The sequence below is a fragment of the Thermobia domestica genome, chromosome 12 (assembly GCF_964235325.1).
Source record: "Thermobia domestica chromosome 12, izTheDome1.hap1.1, whole genome shotgun sequence".
NCBI classification, from domain to species: Eukaryota; Metazoa; Arthropoda; class Insecta; order Zygentoma; family Lepismatidae; genus Thermobia; species Thermobia domestica.
The window spans coordinates 223,907,882-223,920,660 of record NC_137465.1 but is presented as its reverse complement, the minus strand read 5'-3'; the positions used below and the strand labels follow the sequence as shown (position 1 = coordinate 223,920,660).

At 34.5% G+C, this 12,779-nt stretch overlaps 1 protein-coding gene across 1 annotated transcript; it reads right to left on the bottom strand.

Moving 5' to 3' along the window:
- Positions 1–6,359: 6,359 nt before the first annotated feature.
- Positions 6,360–11,006, bottom strand: LOC145666273 (alpha-2A adrenergic receptor-like). The gene has a single exon (XM_081733336.1). The coding sequence runs from the start codon at positions 7,038–7,040 to the stop codon at positions 6,360–6,362; it is 681 nt and encodes a 226-aa protein (XP_081589462.1). The 5' UTR covers positions 7,041–11,006.
- Positions 11,007–12,779: the final 1,773 nt, after the last annotated feature.

Sequence of the window (12,779 nt, the reverse complement as noted above, 5' to 3'; positions counted from 1 at the left end):
TTCAGAATGGAAGGACAACTTAAGTACAATTTTCAGTAAATTAAAAAGTATGTAATTTTCTCTATGTTCCAGCCGTACTACCGTTGTACATTCCATAGCACAGTTATTTCTAAAATAAATTTTACTAAACAGAATAAATTTTTTGTCGCTGACTGTACAAACAGGAAATAAAATTCAGAATAAAGTCAGACGAAGAAAGTGTTAGAAGCAAAATAATAGCTTTTGATGAGAAGTAACGAAAAGGCCAGATAAGTATATATATATGGAAGATAAGTGAATTAATTTTTAAAATCTAAAAAAAATCGTGACAGACTGGTTGGAGAATGTTCTACTAACATAGTTATTGACAGATAGTCAGTTGTTTGAATCAGAGTTTAGTGTTCCATTCAGTACACGAGGCGTGGACATTCACTTTAACGTGGAATCGGGACAACATAAATCAACCCCAGGAATCGAAACCGGGTCTTCAAATGCACGTTCGTTATACAGCCACGAGGGCATTTTATTGGTTCAGATGCTTTTATTTTAGTCATTTCATCTCAGTTCCGTATCTTAGATCTTTTCTTCGGGGTCAAGCATTAATATTTGGGCCCCCTAAAAAAATGTTTTGAGCCCTCTTGCAAAATTCGAATATAGGTCCCTTCTTTACATCTGTCTCTTACACTTTGTGGGTCCCCGAAGCCTGTGGGCTCCTGGGCCCGTTATATACATGGCAAATTAATTAAGGGGACAATATTAACAAATATCAAAATCATAACAATAAATATTATTTCTAGGGCCCCTAATATTAGACATTTTTTTTTACTGAAATATGCCCACGACTCGTTTTTGTTTTATTTATCTTTTGTATGCGGTTTTGTTTATGTAATATAGTGAACCTGTTTGATGCTTCATATATAATTTCATGTTCGTATCGTATATGGAGTAAGAAAATTTTGTCTTAAAGTGTGCCCCCTTCGAACGGCGGGGAGCTTTCCTAGAGGGACAGTTGCCACCCTGTGACCCACAAATTACGGCCCTGTTTCATCTCATATATTATCTAATATCGTAACTGCACCGAAGATTATAGATGGACAACACATGGAAGTTGCTTCGCTATATTGTTATTCATGTGTAAAAATACTCCACATCTCTCAAACTTGAGAGAAGTGCTAAGGAAAGGCAATTAAGATATCAAATTATCATTATAAACTATAGTTTATGCCTCGAAATTGCGTTTTTCTTCAGCTACAAGCAACAGAACAGTCTTTACTGTTGCGTACGCTTCTTTTAAATCCGTTTACGTTTTACCTCTCCAGGTATTGCAAATTGCAGCGAAGGACTGGTACCATGTAATACAAGAAGGGAACGCAGTAAAGGATGGCGATACAGAAATTAGGAAAACATCACAAAATGGGTGTAGTTCAGACATTGGGTGAGCCCATACCGTTTGGTCGTCGTCATTTACAGATATTTGTTGCTTAGGGACGCCTATGATAGGGGTATACTATCTATAATCATATATGATTTTAATTAGCAAATAAGACAATTTTGAAATAAAAATGCTTCAAACAAAAGTGTTGAAAAGTGTTGTTGGATCAAAAGATCCAATATATTTCAATCAAAAATTTTCTTGTACGCCTTATATTTGGAGAACTACATAGCCCTATAGTGCAGCTAAACCCAAACTATCACTTAACTCAGCATGATGTGCTTATTCCGTAGAAAATACAAGAAATCCATTTAGGGGGAGTTTAAAAATGTTGTGGACCCTGGTCCAATTAGTCCAAAAGATCAAATATATTTCAATCAAAAAGTTTCTTGTAGGCCTTATATCTGGAGAAATACATATAGTGTAGTCAAACCCAAACTATCACTTAACTCAGTATGATGTGCTTATTCCGTAGAAAATACGGTAACTCTATTTAGGGACCGTTAATTTTTTTTGAGGAGGGGGGGGGGGCTCCTGATCCAAAAACTGAGTAATGGCCAAGATCGCAATATTTTGATCCATTTTTAGTTTTCCTAAAATTCTTGTTTTAGTTTGATGTTTGATTACAGAAGATATTCCTGTCATTATAGCTGTAATTGCGGGTTATTCAAACTTACAGAAAGTTACTTGAAAACAAACTTACTTGAAAAGTTATAAGCAACAATAAGTTACAAGATACGCGAATCTTTTTGTGTAGTCTTCCAGAAAAGTAATGTTAATATTTCAAAGAAACTCACAGATTTTATCTCCGTTTATTAAATATATTTCTTAGGGGTTAATCATGAGAGTAAGGCGCACTGCTTGGGGAGCCAGTTCATCCCCGACTAAGTGTAATAATACGGATAGTCCATTTTTGAATTATACGGTTTAATCTGCGATATATAGTAATGTCTGTAATATTAATGTCTTCAGTTCTATAATAGGGGAGGGCTGTAGTCATTTCATTTCTACAAATACAGTTTAACCTTGTTAATCCGAATATTTGTTTGCTCGTGCTGTTCAGATTATCAAAAAGTTCGGATTACTAAGGAATGCTGAAATAACTGCCTAAACAAGCTTAAAATACGTACATAAATTTACTGACAGTTATCACTGCCCAAACAATTATCAGATTCACTTCCCATCCTTTTTTCTGTAAAAAGAAATCTTGATTTCTCTGCGATAATATCTCTACTTAGCATTTTTGGTCCTCTGCTGCACTATCCATGTGTAAAGTGCTTGTTGAACATCCACATTTTCAGCCCTTCGCAAAGTTTGTCGCTTTGCCGGGCCACATTCCGTATGAGGACAGTGAGGGATTATCTTATCTCTTTTATCTTTTAATATCAAACACTGACGATTTTCCAACACCTTATTCTGAAGAAAGTTTCCTTAACTTTCTCTATTGTTCAGTTACTGGATAATCTTGCACTTGTCTTCTAATGTTATAGTAACCTGTTTCCTTTTCGACATCTTGGCAACGCACGCCTGAGTACACGCAACTACAATACGTATTGTACTACATACTGTTCACCCCTGAAAATGGACTGACCTAAATAATGCCGGCATCTTTGTTTACATTTGTTACCGGTTGCATACTTGTGACATGAAAATCTAAAAATACAGTACGTAGTACAGACGACGACTGAAGGCTGTTCGGAGTACCGTGAGTACGGATTAACGAGTTTTTACTGTATATAGGTTTTAGTATTAGGAGATTGATATTTCGCCACTTGTGTACTATCAAAATATCCTTAGTAACTGTTTATGTCGGAACATCAAAATTATAGCAATGCTTGAAGACAATAAATGCAGGAAGTGACATAAGAGAAATAAGTGAGTTAAATCTTGAATAGACAGATGAGAGAAGTAACTTAATGGTAACTAGTAACTAGTTAATAGTAACTTAATAGTAACTAGTGACTATTGACACTTTAAAATTGATATATGTTTAACTTAAAACACGTATTGATTAATATGATCGTATCGTACTGAAGATAGGTTTCCCGAAGACTATTGGAAGTAGCGAAAAATATGTAAAAACTAATTTATAAGAACCATTTGTTCAAAATTCCTACGTTTTTATAAAATTTGAAAATATCGTAACCTTGGCTGAAAGTCCATATAAGTCAGGTCAAGTTCTTATCTAAACGAGGAGCATAGACTGTAACTAGAGGAAACAGAGGTAACCAGGCCCCTCTTAGAACACTCTAGGCTCCCCTAGAAGACCATCGTACCACGTGCTGAAAAGTTGCTTAAATTCTCAGAAGTAAAGAACCATGGCCCCTCCCTAGCAAAATATCATAGTTAGAAAAAAATACATCAATGGCGAGAAGGGACCTAAATTTTGTAATATATGAAGTTAAATGCGTCTGCTGCTTGTAACCAGGGCATTTAATTGGAAAATAAGTTTTCCAAACTGCGATAGTTTGGATGAAACGTTTACTTTCTTTCCATTGGTAGAAATTTTTAACTAGCTATAAAGCCATTCTTATTCTATTCCACTTTAATATACCAATTATGATGGTAGGGACAAAACAACACGTCTTAGGGCCAAAGGGTTGTATGCCGCCAAGTGATGTGTTGTACTAATATTTAGGTACCAAAAGTTAAGATTACTCTTGTAACTCTTGGAGTAAATGTGTGTAGTACCAAAAATAATAGTTTAGCATGCTGTATTGAGGATAAGACATACAAAGCAGAGTGAGACTGCGGGTGACGACTATAAATGGGGACAAAATATAAACTGTAGGAAACCCGGTAAAAGACATCGACGCACCTAGGCTAGTTGTCGCCCGGGGCAAGAACTCACCTTAGCGCCCCATCTCCGACCAACCAAACCAAAACGCTACCCGACTACAACCTGATATTGGCATCACACATTAATTCGCCTATTCCATTTTTTCAAGTGGTAATGCCTGATTTCAAAATTGCAGTACACAATTTAATATTAGTGCAAGATAAAACACCAAACTAAATTAGTATTTGATTGCTAAATAATCTGAGAGTAGCATATTCTTATTGTCTTGTCATAATATCTGAAAACTATAATGTTTTTGGAATTATATCGGGATGTGAATATGTAAAAAAAAAGGAATTAATAGTATGTTGCTTTAGAATAGAATACTTAATTATGACAGTGAAGCTGATGTCTTGAGTATTATACATAGACATTTTACAAATCCTTAAATCGATGCAAGTTATATGAAAACACAAAATGGTGGAACTAAAATTTAGCTTTGCTGGCTCTTTTGGCTGCAAAGCCTTATACAATTAAGCCTGCCATATTTTTTTTATGAGAATACGGGACACCTTCGATCTCCTTCTTCCCCTCCCTAGCTAACTTTCCAACTCAATCCAATGAACTGTAGCTCTATGAACAATAGCAGGGGCGAATCCAGGGGAGCGATCGGGGCGATAACCCCATCCCCCAGAAGAAGAAACTTTCTTATTTTTTTTAAATATAAATAAAACCGATCCTAGAGTTTGGAGCTCTTAAAAGTAGCTCTAAGTAGCAGCATTACAACCCACCTGCCCCCACAAGTCAGTCCTGGATCCGCCCCTGAAAAAACAGTTTAATAGGCAAAAGTTCCCTAAGCTGCAGCTACTTTTCTCTCTTCGTTCTCTGCAATTGATTGTATGGAGTGAAGATTTCTACAATCCAACTACAAAAGAATCGCCTTAAAAGCTCAAGATGACGTGTTATAAAAACACTTTACGGGAAAATAATATGCAAATAATCTCGTTTTATTTAAATCAGTGATACCTTTAATATTCTTCGCGCCTGTAGCAATATTTATTTACATCACTGTATTTGCTAAAATTACATTTGTCAGATTAATCTGATGAAAATTTAGCTGATTTTTTTTCTTGCGTCGTGTGTAATTGTCAGGGCTGAAATTACATATTTCTAAGCCCTAGACAAAACACAATTCTGTGTCCCTACCCTCTCAGAAATATTATTTATAATTCTTTTTAACTTGTTTAATATCTTGCTGGAGAAAAAGTCACTCATCTTCCCTGTGCTTGGAGATGTAGAAACACTTAAAGACATCTTATATATTTGATTTTTTTTTTTTGTGTGTGTGTGTGTGTTGGAGAGTATCCGTGCAATGGAAAAAGTAGCATTGCAAATTTTGCAGACTATTTCATAGTTCAACTTTGTTGCTTTTTTTTTTTTTTTTTTTATTCAAACTGAAAGATAACTTGCACTTCAGTTTAGGCATTCTTGTTGATATAAAATTGGAACACTTGCAATGAATTATCAACGACAGCTCAGCTCGTGCACTTTATCAAAGATTGCAGATCCCCTTGACTGCTGATTGCAACTGGAACTCTGCGATGCGAGTCTATTAGCTTGCTGTCTATCAAATCGGAGAGGATGGTGTGATAACTTGCTCGAAGCTGTTCATGTTACAGCTTATGGTTCATTCACTAATTACATGATTCGCAGCCAATATAAGAATTTTTGACTTTTCACTTTTCGAATAAGCGAATACCAGAAATGAGACGGGATTAAAATACGGGGCATTGGCCTGTCTTGAGTACATTTACGGGGACGCGGGACATTAGGATCCAAAATCGGGACTGCCCCGTTTTTTACGGGACGTATGGCAGGCTTATATACAATGCCCTCAAAAGACAACTTTGAAGCTAACTTATGCTCTACGGATATGATCCTAAGGTCGAGGAGGATAAGTTTGTGGAGTAATTTTTTGTGGTCTTTAGTTTGCTTAAAATACTTTTTCCTTGCCTTATAGTGAAAATAAATATTTGTTCAGTTTTGCGCCTCCCAAGTCCCATTTGTTTCCTCCCCCTAGTTACGTCACTAGTAAAAGATACTTCAAATTAGGGCTGTCCTGGTCAAAACGAGGCATATGGTAACCCAAGTAATGTCTTAAAAAGTATTTTATCTTTGCATAATGGTACTTACCTCGCATTTCGGGAATTCCTGTTGTTCAGGTCGCTCCACTTTCCAGCCCAACAGAGGAGGGATGCAGATAAGCCCGCTAAGAATCCAAACCAGGGTAATCATGATGGCGGCTCTTGCAGGAGTGCGTTTCTTCAGATAATCCACTGCTTGCGTAATCGACCAGTAACGATCTAAACTTATTAGGCAGAGGTTCATGATGGAAGCAGTACACAGTAGAACATCCATCGCAGAATGAATGTCACACCACCAATTACCGAAGATCCAATAGCCCATTAGTTCGTTAGCTAACGAGAAGGGCATTATAACAAGACCAAGGAAGAAGTCCGCCACCGCCAATGATGCGATGAACCAATTTTGGATGTTCTTCAACGCCTTCTCTGTGGCAATTGCAATAATTACCAACATATTACCCACCACTACAACAATCATAAGTAAAGTCACCACTATAGATGCAATAATAATGTGAGGGATAGAATAACCACTGGGGTACAAGAACCCGTCCGGATAAATAATATATGTTCCATTGGTGTCATAACTAACATTGGTGTTGTTGCTATAATTAGTAAAAATGTAATCAATTACGTTGATTTCTTCTGTGTCTAAATCAAAAAGGAAATTGGTGCTGTTGGTATCTTCAATTTCAAAAATGTCCGCCATGCTTCTTCTCCCCCGAAAACGCTTTTTATTATTAGCACGTAAAACTGTCTGACGTTTATTTTATATTTGTGTGTGTGACAGAATGTGTGTTTTTGTGTATATTGTAGAAATAGTTTTTGTCCTAACCTTATTACAAAAAATATTCATACTATATTATATTTCTCTTCTTCACATTAACAGTCTCTAAGTCACTTTCGTTATTTACGTAATATTAAATACGTATACACATAAAAAAATGATTTGTTTGAAGAAAAATAAATAAGTAAACAAATGATGAATAGTTTGTTAAAAAACGTTAACAATTAAAGTGAATAGTATTGTTTTTTCTTTCAACTTTTATTGTTGCGTCAAATAATAGTATTGCGTTGTGGTGCTTGTATTTATATTTCTTCTTCTTCTTTCACGTAAACGTAAGTATTCACTTTATTTTTTAACCGCAATATTATTTTACTACGGTTCACTAAAAAAAATGTTCTTTTTGTTTTCTCCACGTAACTTCAGAAACCAAATTTGTCTTTCAAGAAAAAAAAATCACTCAGTGGGAATAAATACCGACCAGAAACAAATCGCCCAACACTTTAATCACAGTATGTTTGTTTCGCACAACATATACTATCATCATCCTTGTAAAAACACTTAACAACTGGAGTAATCACTTCATTTAGTGCATAGTGTCTTGTTTTCGTAATGAACTTTTCTGACTTCTGTAGCAAAGAATAGTTTCTTATTAAATTTACAAACAAACAACCGTGATGCATTTGTTGGATCATGTCTAACCAACTAGAAAAAAACAAGACAAACAATTGACAAAGTGTTTGTATATTTCTTTTTGATGGGTATGCCTATTTAGTGGGAAACAGCGAACGAAATTTTTGAATTTGATCTGTGAAAGTGTTGATTTTAAAAAACAAAAATATTTACGTTGAAACAAAGAAAAGCTTTTTCTTTATTATAGTTGTACAGTTGGTAAATATGAATAATTTTCTTGAGCAATGAGAAAAGATATTCTGAAAAATTCACAAAATTTAAATTTCTAATATTGATAATTTTTTTTCTTTCTTGAGAATTACTACGAATTATAATTAAAATTTTGGTACCTTTGTTTTTATGACAAAATTGTATATGACAATTTTTCGTTATTGTTTTCAATTCAATTTTTGATCAAATTTTGGAACGAAAGAAAATGATGTTCCAGTACCACAACGTGAATGGTATAAAGGAAATATAACAATTATGAAAAAAAAATTACATGTAATCTTAAAATTAAGTGTGACGCAATAAGTTACAGAATTCTTTCTTTAGAAATTGTGCAAGATGTTTTTAGTTATAGATTATGAAAAAAAATATTGAGTTACAGATTTCAAGAACTCCAATCTAATATGAGTGTATTTTAAAAAGAATATTACTCCCTAAAGATAATCTGTTGGATTTTTTTAAATAATGAACTTTTTGATATTCTACAATAAATTTAGTTTTGTTATATATTTGTAAATAAAGTATTTTCGTATGTGTGTGTGTGTGTATTTATTGTTTTTCACAACTATATTAGCACAGAAAATATATTTGTCACAACGAAATCGTCTTTTCTTTTTTCAGGAGGTAGCTTGGTACAGTTATGAAGTTAAAAAGGGTTAACCAATCTAATTCTGGGTTACGGAAGTGCTGTATGTGTAAGCTTTTTTTTTTTACTTGTTTATTTAGGAATGAAACTTACATATATGTTTCTTACTGATGTAGTACCCGTTTTTACCGATCAGTGTTTTTTCTTCAATTTTATTTATCTTCAACAATACACATTACAAGGTAAGAACAATATCGCAAACTTACTTATGTATATATATCGTTCAAATATATATATATATATGAATTCAGCTTCTTTTTACAAAAAATGAAATAAATCTAGTTTGAGAAAGGATTTTATTAAAAAATAAATTGATTGCATATATAATTACGAATTGCCCGTAGAGTTGTTATTTTTTTAAGAAAAATAAACTACTCGCCAGGCGGTCAGAAAACCTCTAAAGACTGATACCCGTTTCGCCCGAGAACAAATCCTCAATTACGGAGAGAAAGTATTTCAATTCTACTCACCCCCGGAGAATTCTGAACGATAATTTTTCATTCCAAAGAACAAAAAAAAATATTTTCTTCTTTTGTATTAACTAAAAATGTATAAAAAACATGTACAAAATTCGACGCTCCCTAAGTATATTTATATACACGTTACGTAAAACGTATATATATTTATAATTTAAGCGTCTTGTGTATTATTTCTATATAAAAAAATGACTAACTTTTTTGACTACCAAACACACACACACACACACAAGGAAAAAACTATACGTTACGTTCCTATACAAATGTACAAATAGCACACGTACACATTTAGAAGATTTTATAAATAGGCATACACATGCAAAAACAAATTGTTTGGCGGGAAGTGACAAAAACCATAAGAATTCCCTGACAACAACGGTTATTAGAATTTAACCATAAGAAGTAGTGTAACAATTACTTGATGATGATTCACATACATAAAAAAATCTTTTTCCAAGATCAGCAATTGAATGAAAAAATAAAATTTAGAAGCTATATAAGGGCACGTTTTTTTTTTCAACTATGAGAATCACATCATCCAGTTGATTTCGTTGCACTTCGAAATTTATACATATATACGATATATAACTATTACATTGTTTATTCTTTTGTTTGTTATTTGTTAGAAAATACGTTTGTATGTGTTTTCAGTTATCCAGTCCATATTGATACTTGAAGTTATTTTTTAACCTTTTTTTTCTTGTATTATAACAATTGAAAGTTAATAATGTTGTTTAGGGCCAAAAAAATTAAATTCTTAATTGTGGTGTTATTTTTTTTTTATGGTTAAGAAAAATTCAAAATGGGAAGGGGGACCCCTTTAAAAACGATTTAAGATTTGAAAAAACGAACTACATTTCTGATTAGTTGCTTATCATTTCTTGTAACTTTGTGTTCTTTATCTACGTTCTATAATGTTTTAGTTTGATGTTTTCTGTCCATTAACGTAGTGAACAACATAATGTTTTTTTTTCTTAATATTGAAGTTACATATACTAGTTTGACCCACAAATACACTTTTTTATCGGATGAAATATGTTTCACAGATTATAATAGACATGATTCTTTCTTTTTAGTTATACACAGAAAATGGATGTAAAAAAAAATATTTTAAGATATTCTTTAATTTTGTAACTATTTCTCGTTCTGTGCTTTTTAAATTGTATTTTTTTTAAAAAAGAAAACACTTTTCAATTTTAACACACACAAAAAACGCACTTGCTAACACACACACAGAAATGTTGTCTTAAGACGTAAACAACCACACACATGTTTTGATCGCACAAGCAAGAGAAGATACACAATTTTTTTTTTCTTTCGTCGGGTCAGTTAAATTGTTCCAGGCTAATTGTGTCAATGTCAAACTGATGCAACGGAACTAAAACTATGCGCAAGACTGAAGTTCGATCTTCATGTGTGAATATATTATTTCTTTTTGTTTTCTTTTCTACCTCTGTTTTTGTCTTGAGTTCATGTTTTCTCTTCTTTTTTTTCTTTTTAACGTGTTGACGCTAAACTTTTAGTTCTTGCTCACGACAGCACGCAAGAATCAGCGCGGTTTCTCGCTCGATCTAATAAATATGCTTGCCCGAGAGAGATCCGTCTGGGAAACTTACTATAAAATCACATCAGTACAAACCATCGTTTCTTTACAAACAGCGAGGACATGAGAAAGGACATCACGGAATGAGAGTATACTTTTGCGACTAGATTCTAAAATGATCTCCGGGTTTCAACTACTGCCGTGCCGGGGACAGAACAGAAACCTTTCCCTTCCCTAGAACGGTGCGGGGCCAGCAGCTTATGAAACGAGAAAGATGCGCATGCGTTTCCGATCTCACAAACTCTCTCTCTCTCTCTCACTCTCTCGTACAAACACACACACACACTCACACAAGTAGTGTTCTAGTCGACGTGTGTTCTGACGACGGCGCGGAATGGATGGAAGTGTCGGCGTGGACTGGAGATATGTTTCCAACTGGAACGCATGGGGTGGATGTGGGACACTGGGACTGTCTGTTGCGCGCATGGAGGGAAGGGAGTGACGAAAACGGGGCACTAAGGCAAGAAAGAGGCTGGGTCGAACTGTCATCAAACCTGACCTACACAGCACTAGATCCCTTATTCTGTGAACATCCACTTGAAATGATTTTTAACATTAATCCATGGCTATACCAACATATATATATACACTTTTGACATTGGGAAGCCTGCAGATTCTAGGATTAACGAAGGAAATCGTCTGTGTTTACTTTACAGGTAGCATGGCGCTTTTGCACCTCCTGACCCAGTAATACAAATAAATGCAAATGTTTCTTTTCTGAAATAATCTACAATCATAATCTCACATTTATACAAGTTCCTCATATTTATTATTACTCTACTCTTTCCATCATATTCAATATATGTAACAGCTACCGTTTTCGCTACTCATAATGCGAGGTTTCGGGTACGATTCACGCAGATTGCTACTCTGATCGAGTTTTTTTTTTTTTTTTTTCATGGTGCTTGTTCAATCGCATCAGATATATGTTAGAATGGTATCTTTAATATATAGTCCATGCAGGCCCAAAAACTAAGACAGAAAGGCCTAGAAGTTTTGGGAGTTCCAATTTTAGTTTACCTCACTTCTTGGCTCTAGCCACCCTTAGCCACGCGCCTGAACCAATGATCAGCTTCTGTCCAAAAGAATTCTCTGAAATGAAATCTTTCAGTTTAAACGTGGGGGCGCGGTGGATCAGCGGTAAAGCGTTCACATCTGGTGTATGGGGTCTTTGGTTGGAACCCAGCCCGCATCAAGTGCATTTTGTGGTTGACAAACACCGTGTACGTGAGTTTTCTCGGAGTTCTCCCGTTCCCTCCCACTTTCTTCATTCCACCATTTCATTCATTTCTCATCGTCATCGTCTTCTCCTTTAGAATAGCCGGCATAAGAATGTGATGCAAAACTTAACAATTTCATTTCATTTTTGAGTTTAAAGTCCAATGATTATACCCTTCAGGCCAATGCGGACGATGGCTAAAGCAAGTGAATTAATGGAATTAGAAAGTGGGAGGAAATGGGAATGTTCCGAGGAAACCCACGGACACAATGCTGTCTATACTATAAAAAATTCATGGGTAAGTTTAAAAAAAAAAAACCGGTGGGAATTTGTTCGCCAAGCCTCTATGTAAATCAATTTACAACTAAAAAGTAAAATTACTAATAAGAAATGGTGTAAAATAACATTTTTATCAATAAAAAATATCATATTTTCTGATAAATTTACTGCGAGTTAGAAAAAAAGGAAAATTTTGTAATTTAATCTAAGGAAATGTATATCAACTTACAAAATGAGGGGTAAATGATTTTACACAGGGGTAAAAATGGATTTTAAAAAGTAAGGGGACGCACGACAACACGCTGTCCCTTTTGCCTATCTTTACCCATTGTAATTTGTTTAGGAAGTGGGAGGACGGAATAGAAATTTTTATGGAAGTGGGTGGACCACATACCCCCTCGTTCCACCTCACTTTTACTTCTGGTTTTACATTGATATTAGTTAATTTAAGGTACAGAATTTTTTCCCATTGCACCACAAGCATACTTGGTTGGAAATCGAACCAGAAAGTCCATTTCTCATGTTTGATTGCGATAAATAG